The sequence below is a fragment of the Oreochromis aureus genome, linkage group 18 (genome assembly GCF_013358895.1).
Source record: "Oreochromis aureus strain Israel breed Guangdong linkage group 18, ZZ_aureus, whole genome shotgun sequence".
Lineage (NCBI taxonomy): Eukaryota > Metazoa > Chordata > Actinopteri > Cichliformes > Cichlidae > Oreochromis > Oreochromis aureus.
The window spans coordinates 10,152,600-10,171,622 of record NC_052959.1 but is presented as its reverse complement, the minus strand read 5'-3'; the positions used below and the strand labels follow the sequence as shown (position 1 = coordinate 10,171,622).

General features: G+C 41.9%; 1 protein-coding gene across 3 annotated transcripts; it reads left to right on the top strand.

Moving 5' to 3' along the window:
• The first annotated feature begins 33 nt into the window (after positions 1 to 33).
• Positions 34 to 15,183, top strand: mfsd8l2 (major facilitator superfamily domain containing 8-like 2). 3 transcript variants are annotated; one of them, XM_039602173.1, is made up of 13 exons: positions 34 to 170; positions 1,006 to 1,092; positions 3,576 to 3,892; positions 4,002 to 4,187; positions 5,893 to 5,955; positions 6,053 to 6,172; positions 6,427 to 6,506; positions 6,974 to 7,244; positions 10,539 to 10,612; positions 10,846 to 11,059; positions 12,026 to 12,148; positions 12,325 to 12,455; positions 14,328 to 15,183. In XM_039602173.1, exons 3-13 carry the CDS (start codon positions 3,817 to 3,819, stop codon positions 14,406 to 14,408), a joined length of 1,419 nt encoding a protein of 472 aa, XP_039458107.1. In that variant the 5' UTR covers positions 34 to 170; positions 1,006 to 1,092; positions 3,576 to 3,816; the 3' UTR covers positions 14,409 to 15,183. The 3 variants fall into 3 exon arrangements, with proteins under 3 accessions (XP_039458107.1, XP_039458108.1, XP_031595907.2); XM_039602174.1 differs by lacking the exons at positions 3,576 to 3,892; positions 4,002 to 4,187; XM_031740047.2 differs by lacking the exons at positions 34 to 170; positions 1,006 to 1,092; positions 3,576 to 3,892; positions 4,002 to 4,187 and adding an exon at positions 5,028 to 5,428.
• The last annotated feature ends 3,840 nt before the right edge of the window (positions 15,184 to 19,023 follow it).

Genomic DNA, 19,023 nt, shown 5'->3' with positions numbered 1-19,023 from the left:
GTGGAATGGGAGATTCTCTGGATGTGCAGCTGACAAACTGTGTGATGAACTAAAATCTCTGAGGAATGCTTCCTGCACCTTGTTGAATCTGTGCCATGTGGAATTAAGACGAAAGAAGGCAAAAGTGGGGCTGATCTGGTACTAGCAACGTGTACCTTATGAAGTGGCTGGTGAGTGTATACAAGTTATTTCTGATATATCATTCACCTTCAAGCCATACATTTAGAAATACTCTGTGCTGTGCATGTGCTGTAATCTCACACATGCATACATGTTGAATCAGTTTTTCTAAAATTTTGACTAGTCCTTTGTTTACAACAGCGCATATCTGTTACAGACTGCTGCTTCCCTGCAGTTGTTTGTATATTAATACAATTTTTTTTTTTTTTACCACCACCATTAACAGACCAGCAATGTCATGAAACTTACTGGTTTTGTATCCTGTTGCAGGCAGGACAGGCTACAAAATATAGACTACATTACATTTTTTCTGCAGATGCATAATAAAAACAAAAATCTACTCATTGAACCTTTTAAGTACAGACCTGATGACATTATTAGGGTTTTTTTTTAAACTTTACAAACAGAAGATTTACATTTTCCAGGCTTATAGTAGTAATCATATGTACAGTCAGTGGACTGCAGTATGAACTGACTGATGTCACCACAAACTGGTTTTTATACATACCCACTGGGCACCTATAGTGTGTATAATGTGAAGCTCTGTTTAAATTCAGCCGTGCTTTTCCTTCATAATGAACTCCCAAAAGTGTTGCTGCCTGGCCCAGTCGATTGCCGGCTCTTACCGTGTCTGCCGCCTGCGAGCACCGTGCAGGTTAATGTTAATGGGGATGCTGGATGACCTCCGGGGAGAATCTGTGTTCAACCACATGCCCACTCCTATCTGAGCCACCTCCTGTACAGTATATCCACCTAACAAGCTCCTCTCTATCTGAAAGTCAAATGTCCTTCTGCCAGCAGCTGATCATTTCATATCTCCAACAGGCTCCGGGGCACTGCTGTGACTGGCTGAGTGGACTCGATATCAGTTTAGTCACCGGGGAACTTCCTGTTGTTTACCAAGGCTCAAAGGTGAGTGCAAAAACACCTTCCACCCTCATATGTGTTTCTATAGAAACCACCACAGGTAAGGCAGGTAGGATGCTAATGGCCTCTCAGCGGGCCTGTGACACTCAGCTGCAGCCGTTTGTCACGGAAAAGCCGAGCCGGATGAATCCCTTCTTGATTACCGTTTCCACAGAATGAAACACACGCAATGACGCTACACTGGTGAGTACACATGCTCTATGAAATCATTTTTCATTATAAAAAATTAAAGAAACCTCAACACTATGGCCAACAAAACATATATGCACGCATACATATACAGTAGATTCCTACCCAAACACATGAGTCCTGCGACTTTTCATCACCGCGGTGGCCTGGTGAGCTCGAAACCTCTCAGACTGTCTGGACGTTATGTGGCATGAGCACATGATGCTGAGCGAGTTTATATCTGCTATTCAAACAATCAAATGTTTTGTATTATTCATGGGTTGCTGAAAAACATATGGCGGTATTAACTTGGTGACAGTTCTGTTTAATACAGCGAGCCCAAGGCTAGGAACACCACAGCAGCTTGAAAAAAGGGAGCTACAGCTCGACACAACAGACAGCAGTGTCATACCTAATTTATTCAGTATTGAACAGAGTGCAGCGTTAAGCTGAATAGTTTCCTCCGTTGCCCGCTCTGCTGTTAAAGCTCCATAAGATATAGTCCTTGTTTATCTGATGTATTTCATTACTTTTTGTTTTATCACTGTGTGATTTATTGTGTTTTTGAACAGCTAAATTTAGCCCCATGCTTGTAAAAATCACAATTCCTATTTAAAATACTGTGCAAAAGTCTCAAACCACCCCTTATTTCTTTATATTGTGCTATGGAAATAGGAAACAGGTGCAGGGATTTATTGAAACATATGCAAACATGCATGGAAACACAAAAACAGAGTTTGTACAATTCTAACAAACATGAACGGCAATATTTGGTGTGACTTTATTCTTCTATATAGCCTGAACTCTCTGTCTAAGAGAGTTCAGGCTATATAGAAGAATAAAGTCTGGAGAAGACTGGAGAACTAGTCTTCAGGAATAGTTCTCCAGGCTTCTTGAAGAACATTTAAAGCTCTTCTTTGGATGTTGGCTGCCTTTTTTTCTGTTCTTTGTCAACATGATGCCACAGTTGTTGAGGTCCGAGCTCTGGGGAGGCCAATTCATGACTGGTAGTGTTTCACTGTGTGTTTTTCTATTCAGGGATACGTTTACTGCATTGGCAGTGGGATCATTGTCATGCTAAAACATTATCAGAAGCTTTCCAGATTGTACTACACGATGGATCCAAATTTGATGGTACTTTTCTGTGTTCATCAATTTGGACAAGATCTCCAACACCACTGACCGACATGGAGCCCAAAACCATGACAGAGCTTCCACCATGTTTTACATATGTCTGTACACACTCTACGTTGTACTTCTTTCCTGACCTCTGTACATATTTGAACCAAGTATTTCAAATTTTAAATTCACCACTCCCTCTGTTGCTCCTCATTTTTAGTCTAGTTATTGTGTAATCTGGCATTACACGATGACCTCAGCCTTTTGTCCCTGTTTCTCTTCCTTCTTCCTTTGGCTTCTTCCTTTCACTGAGATCATTTCTCATTAGGCTTCAGTGAACAGTAGATGGATCAACTTAAGCACCAGATGCGTCTGTCAGGTCCTGTGTCAAGTCTTTGCTGGATTTCTTCAGCAGTTTCCTGAAATTCTTAAGGACAAACTGCACACCATGCCGGGATTTGCCAAGTTTTCTGCTAATAGCTCTTTGGGAATCACATTATTGCGCCAAAAAATACTATTTTATGTTATCATTGGCATTTTTCATAGATTTAACTAAAGAAATTGAACAGAAGATGTGTTTTTGCAACAGGCTTCAAGTAATAAAGTGCCTTACAGATACAATTAGTCTTTTTCTCTGTTATGTGTAGGAGCTTTTATTATGCTTGAATGATTCATGGGTCAGTGTTAAGTGGCTTAACAGGAAAAAAACAAAGCAAAGCAACAAAAAAAAAAGAAGAAAAGATTCCTATGAAAATGAGTGAAAAAGAAAAACTCTGAAACTCCTTCAGAAGGCCTGGAGAACTGTTGCTCTGGCTCTTCTTTGGATGTTCTTTAGTCTCCCTCCTTGGAAGAAAAGTATAAAGAAATGAGGAGTGGCTTAAGACTTTTGCATAGTACTGTGTAACCAAAAGGGGCAGATAGGCCTTGCGCATTTTTTTCACAAGGTTGTGAGGCGCTTTTGATGAAACTGAAGCAAACAAGTTTAAATATGTATAAACCTCAGGGTACTTTACCTCACCGGGCAACCTGAGAACTTGCCTCGATCTCGCAGCGTGGTGCTACACCGAGAACAGGAGTCAAACAGAATTTCATCTTTAACATAAATGCCTAATGGAATTGGACTACTGCAATCATTTCATATTTGTTTGTATTGTTTCCATGTTTGCTGTGACGTGGTCCAGGCTTCACTCGTCCTGAGCTTTTTCTGTAAGAAAAGCCTCCCGTCGTCTTTGTTGTCCATCTCTAAGAAGTTTTGCTGTGACCTTGTAAAGCGGTGCAACAGATTCCTCTGATTATCTGGGCCAGCAGCTGTAATAGGACGCATGGTGTCTCTTGTTATCTGATTATGGCTCTGAAGAACGTTTCAGAGCAGCATGCGCAGATAGAGGTTGGCATATAAAAAGAAGCAAGTCAGTGAGGACAATGGATAATCACCAAAAGAGGAATCTTACTTTTCTCACCATTGGACTGATATTTATGCTGAGTGGCGTAGAGTACGGTAAGTTCATATCAAACTGGATGTAATTTAAGGTTTTTGGGGTTTTTTTTTTGGCATTTTTACTGCACACGTCTCAACCCTTCTCTGTTGTTTCTTGTGGTGGCCTCAGCTGTCATTCTGCCTACAATATGGAGGTATCTGCAGATTTTGGAGGCCCCACCTTACTTCCTGGGTCTCGGTCTGTCTGCCTTCAGTTTGAGTGCACTGGTCACGGGCCCGCTATTTGGCATCTGGTCAGATCGAAGCAAAACTACAAAGTCCATTGTCCTTTTCTCAAATGTTTTTGAGATTGTTGGTGAGTAGTCAAGCCACGAGAAAAATCACATGACTAATTTAGACTCTGCGTCGAGCTGCTGTATGAAGAAACTCTTTGGGTCATCTTCTACGCATTTATTTTCACCTCATGCAACACAGAGAATTCCTTATAGACGACAGAGCTTACAAAAAATCTGATATCAGGTCATTCCTTTCATCTGAATGCAATCTAAATTTCTCTTTGAACGTAGCCTTCGGGAGGAAGAAAGTCAAGTGAATAGTGAAAGAGGCGCAGAATTGATTTAAACCTGCTTTCTTTCTAATGACCAGCAGAGGGTGGCTTCTGCAGTTGCAAAAAGAAGTCTGATTGTAGAAAAGTCACAGAGGAAATCACCCTGCCGTTCCCTTCCCAAAATATTGATTCTGTTCTGAGTCTCATTTAGAGTAAAAGTCACAGTGAAGCAGGAAGTGCTTGCTAAATTGTGTTTGGCCATTTACTGCCATGTGATTGTCAGTCACACTTTGTTCATCACGTGTGGTTTCATAAAAAGAAAAAAAAAGGCTTCAGTTATGTAGGCCTATACTGGCTGGCAACCCCATGGCAACCACCCGCTGGGTTAGGTTGGTCAGTGGTTGCTGGAGGTTACTAGGTGAAATCCGTCACAATGAGGGTACTGTACCAACAACGTCCTTGTGATTGCTTTTGTTGATAGCAGATTGCTGCAGCTGCCCCATAGCTTGCTGTTGTAAAACTAAAATAAGGCTTGAAACAGAGAAGGTTCTCGTGTCTTCCATGCAAACTACTGGTGACAGCAGCAACTTGCTAGAGACCAAAGCAACTGCAAGGAGGTTCCTGGTAGTGCACGGTATACCTCCATACCGCTTTGTGACCAATTTCATGCTAGTGCATGCCAACAACCTCTAGCAACCACTCTCCAAGCAGTCGTGGTTGGAGAGTGGTTGCTAGGGAGTGACTGACTAGTTTCTAGGCCTGTCTATCTGGGCTATTAACAGTGGACCTTTAACCTGCAGCCACTGGCTAATTGGTTAGGGGATGCACACGTTTCCTTAGTGGCCACGGTTACCAGATAGCCACTCACTAATCTCTAGGCTTGTGTGACTGGAGCTAAAAGGGCACTTACCAAAATAGCCAGCTATAGGCTTCAAAATTAGAACTCTCTAGCTGCCTCTGTGATTCAATTTTTTATCTACAGGACACACACAATGGATTATGGGAATTTCTAAAAGAACTATGATTTTGTTCTTTCAGCAAAGCATTATGTGAGTCATTGTAAAGAAATTTGTGTTGTCAACCAAACAACAAAATCACCTGAAAGCTATTAGACTAACAGTATATTCTAAATACTAGCTAAATATTAGTAAATACTAGCTAAAACCTAGCTAATATCAGCTAAAATCAACTAACTAAAACATTAGCAGTAGCACATGATCGTCTATTATTGTTAATGTTTACTTTACTAGATATAGTGTTTTTCTATCGTCACCGAATGTGTTGGACTCAATGACTGTAGAAACCTTTTTAGTAAAAGAAAATCTTTTCTTATACAGTCATTGGTTGGCATGTTAGCATGCTAACATTAGCCAACTACTACTAAAGTACCGAATAGTATAGAAGTTAATGGAATTGTTACAGGGTGAAGCCAGTATTTAAACATTTAAACAAAGATATTGCCTCAGATGAAGATGCATTTCACAACAATTGTTTATTTTTTATTTCTTCTCAGGTAATTTTATGTATTTCATTGGATACTCAAAGTGGCTTTTGTTATGCAGTCGGATTGTAGCAGGTGACACTTGCGCACACACACATGCACGCATGCATTACGTAAAACAGTTAACACTCGACGCATGTAATATATCGTAGTTTGATATGTTTGCCCTCAGGTGTTGGAGCAGGAGCCGGGTCCTCCATCTTTGGCTTTTTGACTCGGAGCACTATACCAGAGGAGCGAGCTGGAATATTTGCCGCCATCATGGCCGGTCGACAAGCCGGTCTTCTTGTCGGTCAGTTTCTCCCCTTTCCACTTATCCACAGAGAAATAGGTGTTATTTCACCTCTCACCACCCCCTCTGCCTTGTGAGGAAATATCAGACAGCGGGAAGGATTTTGTGATCCGTTTTTTCTTTTTTCTTTTTTGATGTTTCATTTCAACTGTGAGCAGAAAAAGACATTCAATAAAATCACTAAGGAGCAGGCTACTGTTTCCACACATCTTCCATTTATCTCATCTTTAAAGCACTTCCTCCTGTCTCTCCAGGGCCGGCGTTCAACCTGTTCCTGCGGCTGTGTGATTTCAAACTGGGCCCCTTTGTTGTGAACAAGTATACGTCTCCTGGGGTAACAGCATCCAGATAATCAGTAATCTAAGGTTCTGTGAAAGGCTCATGAATACAGAAATAACCTTCAGAAATAGTCGCTCTACATTCTGTGCTCACATATATATTTTTCCTCCTTTGTTCTCCTCTGAGTAAGAGGAATACAAAACACCTGCAGCGGTACTCGGTCCCGTAACAACCTGTATCGATCTGTTTCTATCTAAGTGTGTCTGAATAAAACACCTGTAGCGCGGATGAAGCTTAAATGAGACTTAACAAAGCTCTTATATGCCTGTTTCCATTTTTTTTTCGCATAATATGACCCAGCATCCCTCTCTAGATTTCACTCTGCCAGGCAGCGCTTCCATAGCTGAACCACTTTATCTCTCCTGAAAGCTTCCAAGGATTCTGGTCCTGTGAAAATATCTTTTTTTGTGTTTAAACTGTAAGACTTTTGAAGACGTGTGTCTTTTTCCTCCATGCTGTCAGATCTTCATGTGCCTTTTGTGGGTGCTGCTCCAGTTTGTCGTCCTGGCTATGTACTGGGATGTACCACCCATTAGCTGTGAGGGGGGAGCCACGATGATGGAGATGAAACAGGAGGAGGTAGAGGAAGAGGTGCCGCTCATGGGGTCTGACGAGGAGCCGGTGCACACCTACAGAGCCCTCAACTCCGACCAACTGGAGACCTCCACCTCGTCTGACATGCAACCCGTCCACAGAGCTTCGGACCCCTTCCGAAACTTCAGCGCCAGCAGAGGTGAGCCGGCAGGTTTGACTGCCTGTCTTGAGCAATTACAGTCAGCTTTCCTCTGCCCCATTTTGCAGCATTCAGGTAGGAAGAGGTGTCACTGCCAATGCACATGTTTCATATCTGCTCTATTGATTTTGCTTGCATTTGCTCACTCAGTCTCGCACACACTTTCCATTCTCCAGGTCTCTCTGAGGAATTTTCTGCAGCATGTCAGATCAGATTCCCAGTGTATTGATTGGACTTGTGTGTATGTGTCTGGTTTATGTCAGAGCATGTATATACATGATGTCAGGTGCACTATTGGATTAGTGTCATAGTACGTTTACATGGCGATTGCGATTGTTTGCCGCTACTCAATATCCTTTCTGTACTTTCTTTGACTGTGTGTGTGCATGTGTGTGTGTCTTGGGAGTGAGTGGGTTGAGTACTTACTCATTTGTCTTAACCATGTTGTGAGGACCTCAAGCTTTGATTGTAGATTTACGCACTCACATTCTGGGGATTTATATTTCTTTTGGGGACGTCGTTAAGTTTAAGCTGCAGACGTGTTTAAAGCTTACGGTCGAGGTGAGTGTTGGGGTCAGGCAAGTCAGAGTTGTGTTTAAGACTGAAGTAACTCTCCAGGAAATGCGAGTTGGTGTTGTGTCCTCTAAAGACACAACTGCGAGTGCGTGCGTTTGTGTGCTGTATTGATTCTCTCACTCTTTGAAGATGTGGCAGAGGGAAGGATGGAAGACTTCCTTTTTTATTGACTGACTTGCTGTGGTTGACTTGTGGATGAAATAGAGACAGAATTGGTAATGTGGCCAACATTCCTCTTATTGATTCCTTTTTGTACGAAGAGAAGCTACAACACCAGAAACGCAGCAGGAGCGGAGGATGTCTTCTCTGGCACATGCAGTAGGAGTGTCTGTTAGCCCTTACAGCGTGTCTGGTATTCGCTCTCTTCAATTATTGATCTTTTCTGACTTTTTGTGTATCAGTGGAGAAGCTTTGAAAATCGGGGCAGATCTTTCACTTTCTTTCATCAAATCTTGATTTTTCTGGAAGGTGTCGTGGAAAGAAAAAAGTACATAACAGCACCAGTAAAATCTGTGTGAATTTTTGCTTTTGGAACAAGGGAAACTACACAACTGCCTTTTTTATTCCATGTACTTGTGTTGTATCTGAACTGGATCAGATTTTCCACATGTGTACACGGCACTGCGGTTTTGTAGCCTGCTCTGTTTCATACTCTAGTTATTCTCCCTTGAAAAGACTGAAACATTCAAAGATGTATTAGCTGAAAGATGCTTAAGATATATTTTGTGATCAAGAGTTAGATTCCACTTTCATGCTGAGCAAAAAGTCGAGATGCAGGAATGAATGTCTTCATTTGTTTAACATGTTTAAAAATATAGAAATAAAAGAAATACAGGTTTTACTCTGTGTTAGATCCTCTGCTAGTAAATGTCTTCTTGGATAACTAACAACCTAACAACGATGACAATGATGTCAATGAAGTCAATATGTGGTTTAAAACAGTTCTAGGCTATATAGCTTCTTAGTTTTTCCAATTAGATCAAGAAAGTAGGATTAGTTTTAGGGTTGAATTTTGGGTTGATCTTTTCAGATTGCACCCCGTGATGAAATGTTTAGAAGTATCGGTAAGCTAATTTTAATGCCATGCTAGCTAGTCTCTTTCCTAAGCTAAGCTATACAATGAATAAAACAGTGGAACTTGCTGTTTTGCTTTGTCTACTTGTGGCATCACCAGAAAACCATCTTTAGGTCAAAGTATTTTCCTCATAGATCATTTTATTACTTATTTTCTGTGCAGCATCAAATGTAAAATGTATCGGCTGAGCAAGAGCATGTCTTCAGGGTCCACAGGAAAAGCATGGGATGGGATAAAAACTAGTTTCCAACTCGTTTGCCGTTTGAATTGACGCTTTGATGTTTTTGCTGTCACCATGATTGTTTGGTTTTTTGTTGTTTTTTTTAAGACAGAGTTGATGAAGAATCAGGGTTTCAGCTCACGCTAGCAGGTTTGGTTACCAGTCTGCGTCCATAAACTTCATGGGTGCAATGAACAGACACACAAATCAGCTAATTAGTGTTAACAAAGATAATAATCAAATATTAGACTTCCACTCACCAAACCAGAAGCACAAACTTCTGGGAGAGTCTGTACCACGCAGAAACACATCATATTAGCCAATTAAAATTGTCACCAACAGCACAAGCATGGAGGTAAGATCCCTCTCAGTGACTTGAAGTAGCAGAGGTGACACCTAGAAGACCCAAACTGCTTACAGCTGCTTGTGTCTGGACACTTGTCGGTCAAACTGGCCGTGCCCCCAGCTTCCAGTATCCAGAGTCCTAAAAAAAATCTGCTCAGAGATGTTGTAATAAGTGAAAAAATCAACAAACTATTTTTTGTTCAAGTCTTTAACAATGCTTTCTACTGTCTGGATATTTTAACATTAGGATTAACTTTCTTTTAGAGAAAGCCAATTTTCAGCTCCAGTGGTTGCCCTTTGCTTTAATACCAAAGACCTGGCAACCCTAGCAACCACTTTGTAACTTTTTTTTGTCCATTATTAAGCATTTTTGAGTCTAATAATCAGTCTGTAGACTCAGACTTTGGACTAAAAGCTGGGAAATCTGGGGAAAAATAAAAGTCTGTCTCACAACTTTCTGAGATACAATAAATCATTTTAAAGCCACATCAGGTATTTACCTGCACACATACACATCCAGTGACATAAAACAATCAAACCATGTCAATAGCAATGCAAACGCTGAACACAGAGAACTGAACTGTAGTGGATCACACAGTGTAATATCAAGCCGATTCTCCAGCCATCTGGCATCCAAATTTAGCAGCAAGCCCAGCTCGTTTTCCTCCTCTCCAAGCCCATAAGGAGGAATTTGTTCCAGGAAGAGCTGGTATCAAAATTTGGAATTTATTGAAAGCTTCCCCCCCCTTTTTTTTCTGTGTAATCATGCTTTGGATATAAGATAAATATCAGAATCCATACTTCTCTCCATCAAAAGAAATAGATATAGAGCGTCTTGGACAACATGATCAATATGACCAGGCGGCCAGGATTTGTCACGCCTGCCTCCTTCAATCTTACAACCGCTTTGAGATCGTCCAACTTTTCTTTTCTCTTAAAACTTCTTGATCTCGACTTAACTTGCCAGTTGAAACTTTCGATTTGAAGCTAGCAGTTGAACATTTTTGGAGATTTTTCTCCCTGACTTTCCTATTTTATTTCTTGTGGTGTCTCTCTCTCTCTGTCCTTCTCTGCGCAGAGTTCCTGAGAGAAGAGGTAGTTGTTGTCCTCACGGCTCAGTTCATCACTCTCTTCAATCAGACGGCGCTGGAGGTGAGAGCAACGACCATCGAGATCCATCAGGCAGCGATTCCAAACATTTCACACTATGTCACACTGTTTATTATCCAGAGTGAATAACACGGAGTCTTCTAAGACCTAAACTTTTGGGAAGATAATCAGTTAAATGCTGAAGCACTCTGGCAGTGGTTGCCTGATTTTTTTTTTTTTTACCTCTGAATGGACCGCTTTGCCTAAATGACTGGTGTCTTTCTAAAAATTCACAGACCATGGTGACCCCTCTTACGCAGCGCTACTTCAACTTTGGCGAGCTGGGCAACAGCCTCATGTACAGCCTGTGCGGGGTGGAGGTCATCCTGGGCTTCTTCTTTGTACGCTGGCTGAGCAGGAAGGTGGCGGACCGCGCCGTGCTGGCAGTGGGCCTGGTCATCTGCTGCACCGCCTGTATCTGGTGCCTCATCTTCCTCTGCAACCCCCGAGGTGCTAACCTGCCTGTGAAAAACCACACCCACAGACACACACACACAAACAAATGAAGGCACACACAGACACAAAAATGCCTCTTTTTCTGAGCCAAATCCTTTCTGTGCCACCAGTGTTGGTGTGTAGAGCACAGCAGAGCCATATTGGGTTACACACTGGCTGAACTGAGTGTGCTCTGTAAATGATATCATTCAGCAGGATACCATAGAGGCAAACCGGATCCTGTATGTTAATGTTGGCCTGCGTCTGTTGCAGCTCGTCACGTTTATCGCTCTGATTACAAGTGACAGGTGCTGGAGCTGGGTAGTGCCTGAGTACATATAAAAGGATTAGAGTAATCAAATTTAGCAAAAATGCTATTTGTTAAAGCGTGGCTGTCATTTGTTTGCCATTTGTTAACTGTTGTGGTTAAAGCAACCAAACAAAGGCATAAAACCTGAAAGAAAGACACCTAAAGAAAAACTATTTTATCCTTTGGGGCCACTGAGAGGCATGTTTGATTGGTGAAACTGTAATTTGATCGTAAAATTATAGACTTTGAGCTCATGCAAGAACTTCCAACAATTCGAGTGGGCACAAATTCATACAGGCATGTGCATGATGCAAAGCAGCAGAGAACAAAAATCGAATGGCTGCCAGCTTGGCAGTGGTTTCGTTTTTCGGATAGAGCCGTCTTTGGTGGTGCCAGCCCATTTGTGGGAGAAACTTAAAAACCGGCGGACGGACGAGCTGGGCAACCGAAGCATGATCTGCCGCACTCTCTGAATGATCATCACGCCACATGAGAAATAAGAAGCTTCAAAACTGTCATATTTATTGGCCACTAGGTCTATCAAATATAGGTATGCGAGGGTTTATGTTGGATTGCACTAAAGGTAATTGCTGAATTATGTATTCCATTTACTCTGTGATAAACTACTTTAATTTAGCGATCCTGTGATATCATCTTCCCACCCCTGCCAGGTGGTTATGGATGGGAGCTGTCGGCCTTCATCATCGGAGTGTTTCTGCAGCTGCTGGGGCTTCCCTTTGTGGCCGTGTCTCAGGTGTCTCTCTTCTCCAAAGTCACTGCTGAGAAAACACAAGGTTGGCTCATATTACCTTGGCACCGTGTGCCTGGCTCAACACATTAAAACAACAGATTGTTGCTCGGCGCATGTGATGCATAGAAAAAAAATTTCCACGTAGCGAACTTTAAAGCCATATTGTTATGTTTATAGATGAAATAAATAACCTAATATTTTGTCATCCCTCACCAAAAGGATTCAGCCAAGGTGTCAGACGCTCAGTTGGGGGCCTGGCCACAATCTTGGGTCCCTTGTGGGCTGGAGGATTGACTAATAATTTGTACATAATGTTGGGCATGATGCTGGCACTACTCCTTATGATCACAGTAAGTAGAACAAGGAACTCAGTAATAGTGTAGTGTTACACAGACTGGCTATGTGGCTGTGTCAGGTGTTTAGCTTAGCTTGGCTTAGCACATAATCTATTATGTGGTACTAACACATATCTACTATCACTGATAAACCAACGGGATAAAACATGCCATATACAGTTATTTAACCGATACAAAAGAGAAACTGGAAAGTTTTGTGTTCAAATTTTTATTCTTTATACAGGGCTAAGTTAAGCTATAGCTTGTAGCGTCATGTTTACCTCATAGATCCAGAACAGAAATTCCTCCAGAAGTAGTGATGTAGCTGCTGCAAGACAGCGATTTAACTGCAAAATGGGCGTTCAGCAATCTTGCTTAAATATAGAATTAATTTTTGTTTTGCAACCACTTGAGTCAAGTCCCCTGTTGCAAGGAGACCTATTGCAGACAGGTTGCATTCTTTGGTGCAGAATAATTGATTCATTGCATTGAACTGGCAACCTCTACAAGGTATCTGAGAGTGATTGCAGTTATTCTAATTGGGACCATGATCATCCACCTGTGCAGCTGCCTTAGTATTAAAAGTGCGTGCCACAAACTTTTCTGTTTAGCTCAATTTTTTTTATATAGCACCAAATCACAACAACAGTTGCCTCCATGCACTTTTTATTGTAAGGTTAAGACCTATGTCTGTGAAGGTTCTCAGTCATCCAGGTCATCATAGTTTAAGGAGCTTGAAAAGGAAAGCGTCTTGACTGCTTTAGGTTTCTTGAAGACGTTTCACCTCTTATCCGAGAAGCTTCTTCAGTTCTAAGAGCAACTGGTGGAGAGTCCCAGATTTTAAGCCCTAGGTAAAGGTAAAGTTTCTAAAATAATACATAGAATACAAAAACAGCCCCAACAATCAGATGAGCAAGTGCTTTGGTCACAGTGGGAAGGAAAAACTTCCTTTTAACAGGAAGAAACCTCCGGCAGAAACAGGCTCAGTCTGCCACGACCGATTGAGGGTGAGGGGAGAAAGACAAAACACAACAAACAACATCAGTGCACAAACCCTGCAATCACAAATTTTTCCTAGTTCCAAGAAGGTTGCTGCTCAATTTTTGCTATAGTGTGACTGAACCAAAAATGTTCCTTTTAGTTTTCCCTAGATTATATAAACTGCATAATCTGTTAAAAGCCCAAAATATGGTTTAAAACGCCTTTCTCCCCTTTAAACTTATATTTAATACAGCCATCTGTGCTTAGGATTATCCCATAGTTCATTTCATGATTGTTTGGGTAGTGTGTCTCTCTAATATAGTCTTTGTCATTAGGCAGACTGACTGTGTGTGGCTGTAAGAAAATCGCCTTCTGCTAAAGGATAGCTTACCTTAGCTTCACATAGCATTAAGACTGAAAACAGACGCTACAAACTAGCAGGCGGGAAAGCTCACTGGAATATAACATGTTACATTCTACTGTTTTTTTTTTTTTTTTAAAGGAATTTGGTGATAAAATTCCCAATTGTTCTTTTGAATTTATGTTTATTCTGCATGCTAAACTAAGTTAAGCTATGTGGTTAGCTGTAGCTTCACATTTAGCATAAACACGAGTGTGGCTTCAGACTTCTCATTTAACGCTTATAAAATCTTTAATGGTTATTTTAATTTTAATGTCAGCAGAGAGAAAGAGCTCAGTTTTCTGTCCTTTATCTACCTTCCCTGTTTGAAACTAGCCGAAGCTGCTGCTTAAAAAAACATTTTTTCACCTATCCAGTGCGAAAAACAGTAGCCACAGGCTGTTCTAGCCAGTAAAATCTTTAACTCAGCATGTCTTTGATAGCCTCTACTTATGACTTGGTTCTCTCTATTCTCCAAAGCCATATCACACCGTACATTTTCGCAGGTTATGACAGCACTGTCCTACGACCGCCTGACTGAGCCGCGGGCGGTGCAGAGTGCACAGAGTTCTGACAGCGGAGGATAGAGCTGCAGTCCTTCTGAAGAGCGGGAGAGGCTAAAGATGGACAGAGGGAGCGCCCTTCACCTCTGAGAGAATCAATACAGGTTTACTGCAGAGGGAAATGTATGAATGTGGAATAAAAAATGTTCAAAACACATGCTGGACCTCAGAAGCTGCTGTAAAGGTGATCACACTCTTTCACGGTTAAATAACACTGTACGTTTCTAAGCTGTGCTATCAGATTCAATTATAATTGACCTTAGGTGCATATTGCATATACCATCAGACTGTTAATTATATTTTACACAAGGGGGCACCATTGCTCTCATATTGAATATTCAGAGGCATAAATGAAGATGAAAGCCATTATTTTTAAACCAAACTATTTTTATTCCCCCGGTGTTTGTTGGAAAAAAATAAATAAATGAGAGAAAGAAGCAGGTTTTTCCGAGTGACCTTTGTAGCAAAGTTTTGATTCTTGTCTTTCTTCCTGTGGAAAAAAAAAAGAGAGAGATGGAGAACAGATCACACAATGAGTCCAGAAGTGGAGTTGTCAACATCTGAGAAGCTCCATGTCAGTGCTGCTGATAGGAGAAGGTCAGACAGAGTGAAGATTTTCAGATTTGTTGTTTTTTTCCCCTTCTAATGCTGGAATAAACTAGGCACTTGAATGTAACACAAACAAAAATGCAAAGCTTTGAATGAAAGTAAACCAGCTTGTTTTGATCTGATCCTCTACGCCGGCTTGGCATTCGAGGAGCTCTGAATTAAAACCAAATTTAAAAAGGACTTACTTAATTAGTCGTCTCTATCTTCTTACTAAGGGGGGGATTTAAAGTTTAATTGCCTGTGTTCATAATTCAAAACATGACTAGGTGTGAGTAGTGTACAGTCAGCTGTTCTTGCTTATAGCCTCCTCTAGGATGTGCTGCGTGCTACGTATCTGCACTACGAGACGAGAATGCAACATCAAGGCATTGTAGATTCCCTTTGTAGCAATGAACACGGGTTTGGCCAATCTCTCTGTTTTTGCATAATTGCAGATAAGGCTCAGTAACCTTTCCAGTTTTCTTCACTCAGCATGTGATGTTTGGTTTTTCTAGAGGCTTTCCGCCTGAAATGGAAATTCTAATCTCTGGGACTCAAGGACATAATATATATAAGTACTTTCATGGCCTGATCAGCGCATTCAGGTACTTGACATTTTAAGGGAGATAAGAGGGAGCGTAGAATCAGGTCAATCCTGAATTTACTCTCCTTGAAGTAGCTTGATTTTTCCAGCATGATTCCTGCTATCCTGTGGTTTGAAAGAAATTCCTATACTGCAACATAAATATAAACAAAAGACATTTAAATCTCTTAAATATCTTGCTGATTTCAGTAGACTAAGCTAGCTTAGTCTGGTCTTTACCACCTTTGTAACAGGTAAAGACCAGACTAAGCTAGCTTAGTCTGGTCTTTACCACCTTTGTAACAGGTAAACGTTTCCATGGTGTCATCATCGCATCACCAGGCGACAAGTTCTTTTGTCTTTCTGGGGCAACAAGCAGGAGAAACACTGACGTCTTTTTTATTTAAGTGCTTTTCTCCAGCATCTGTGCCTTTATGTGATAGCATCAGAGCCGAGCTGACCAATAACAAGCAATACAGACATGCATCCACTCAACCCAAGGACATGTGAATAATGAACAGTCCTGCTTTTAAGACCGTCTGGACCGGCGCAGTCAACTATCTTCCACCTCAGCCTCTGCGGCAGCGTATAGAGGCAGAAGCACACAAAGGACATAAATAGAAAAGTCAGAGGCCTTGGGCTTTTATGTTAAATATACCAAAGGTGGGCACAGATGCACAAGTTCTGAAAATTTTACAGCTTCCACGGAACAACTGTTTGATGCGGGAGCAAACAATTATTTTTGTGAACTATGGATGAGAGTTTGTTGCTATGGAGATGGGATTTTTTATTTTTTTTTGTGAGGGGGATAGAAAGAGGCCAAAAGATGAAGTAATGTTGTGTAATTGGAGAGCGGAAACCCTGGCTATTCTGGTTGTGGAACAGATGAAGGTGCCGTGGAGCTTTAGTGGATGCATCTGCATGTTGTAGTACCACATAACTATAAATGACTCAGTCTGCTTTCTGTGTACAAACTGTTTTCATGCCACGTCGAGGAACAATCAGTCTGCTGTGTGCGGTTATTTTAGCTATCGTGTAAAAATATCTTGCTGGATGTAGCCATTACTCTGGGTTTTTATGTTACCGCTGCTCTGTGGTGAACTGAGCTGTGAACAGTGAAGTAACTACAGTTTAATGTGTTACACTCAGTCTTAACCAATCGTGCCAGGCCTTTGTGGTTTTACTGTCATGACTTTTTTCTCATGAATAAAAAGCTAAAAAAAGGAACGGTTTGAATACACACCAGATCTCAATGAGGGAAAAAATATGCTGGATATCTATACTGATACGGACTGGGTAATGTGTTAGGAGTGACAGGATGCCACTTCGTTTGATGGAAATGAAAATTGTAACGCTACAGAGGGCTGAATTCAAAGATCCCTGAAAATCAAAGTGAAAAAATAATGCAGCAGGCTTGTCCATTTGACAGAAAATTAATTTGCAGCAACTTAAAATGGTACTTGGTAGTTTGTATGGTCCCCGCATGCTTGTATGCATGGCTGATAGCGTCGGGGATGCTCTTAATGAGACAACAGATGGTGTCCTCGGGGATCTCCTCCCAGATCTGGACCAGGGCATCAATGAGCTCCTGGACAGTCTGAGGAGCAACTTAGTGGTGTCGGACCAAAACATAACGTCCCGGAGGTGTTTTGGTGGATTTAGGTCAGGCGAGTGCGGGGTCCAGTTAGTGGTATCAGTTCCTTCATCTTCCAGGAACTGCCTGCATACTCTCCCCACATGAGGCCGGGAATTGTCATACACGAAGAGGAACCCAGGACCCACTGCACCGGCGTAGGTTCTGACAACGAGCACAAGGATTTCATCCAGATACCTAATGGCAGTCAGGGTGCTGTTGCCTAGTCTATAGAGGGCAGTGCAGCACTCCATGGATAAGCATCCCCAGACCATCACCAACCCACCAAACCAGTCATGCTGAGCTATGTTACCGTCAGCATAATGTTCTCCAGAGATTCTCCAGATCCTTTCAGGTCTGTCACATGTGCTCAGAGTGAACCTGCTCTCATCTGTGAAAAGCACAGGGCACCAGTGATGGACCTGCCAATTCTGCAGGGAGCACAGGGTCCACCAGAGGATGTCGTGTCATGCCATCGTCATGAAGCCCGTTTTTCATATTGTTTGGTCAGACATATTCACACCATTGGCCTGATGGAGGACATTCTATAGGGCTCTACTTCTGGCAGTGCTCATCCTGTCCATCCTTGGACAAAGGAGCAAATACTGGTCCTGCTGTTGGATTACGGACCCTCTACGGCCCTGTCCAGCTCTCCTAGAGTAACTGCCTGTCCCCTTGAATCGCTTCCATGATCTTGAGACTGTGCTGGGAGACTCAGCGAACCTTCTGCCAATGTCACATATTGATGTGCCACCCTGGAGGAGGTGGACTACCTGTGCATCCTCTGTAGGGTCCAGGTATCGCCTCGTGCTACCAGTATTAACACTGATCTTAGCCAAATGCTAAAATAACGTAAATCCAGTCAGATAAAATGTCAGTGGCCTCCAGCTGTAAAAGCATTGCTGTTTTGTGGATTGTCTCATTGTTGCCCCTCTAGTGCAACAGTTGTTAATTTCATTAATACCAAAGTAGCTAAAACCGATTAACAATCCCCTCTGCTACTTAACTGACCCCATCAATAACCCACAGGTTAAAGTGACTTGATAATGTGTAGCATAATGACATCACCCTTTGGTTTTTGAAGGCTGATGGGGAGCAGCGGGTCTGACTGTGTAACCACACACTCATTGGATAACGACGGTTTCATATCACTGATAAGGTTCCAGTTTGAAACATTGTGTGACCAGAATTAAAAAATATAGATTTAATTTTATAATTCAATATAATTCATATTGAGTTAGTGAGACCATAACTCAGCAGGAAAGTGTTTACAGAGGTCAGAGCAGAAAGCCTTTTCACATGTAGCTGTTTTCCAGTTGTGCAACTCGGCGTGCTTTGACTCAACTCTACTGGGTTTCTCTCTTTTTCCAGTACAATTGAGTGCCACCTAATGTGCATCGGGTCATTATAACAACGCCTCCGAAAACCCTGTGAGGTCATATCTATGTGACACAAACACAACACTACAACGGAGGATGTCGAGGCGATGGTATATCTAAGTATGGCTTTTCGTCAGGCTCTAAGACCAGGGTGCTGATTTTTAGCCATTGTCTCGTTGCCATTTCACTCACTGAGTGACGGCAGTGACTTGCCAGTCGGTGGCATGCTGTCTGTTGGTGTCATACCCGAGACCCGGCCGAACTGGTACTAAAAAGCTTTAGTGGTGCAGGTACTACCACCTAATCAAAAACCCTAAAAGCTTAGGGTACTGAATATGTACTGGTGGAAAGGGGCTAATAGGCTAAAAGGCACTTCCGCAGGCACAAACATCCTCCACTGCAACCACTGAACATCCAAGGTATGGACATCGAGGCTGTGGACAGCTACAGGTACCT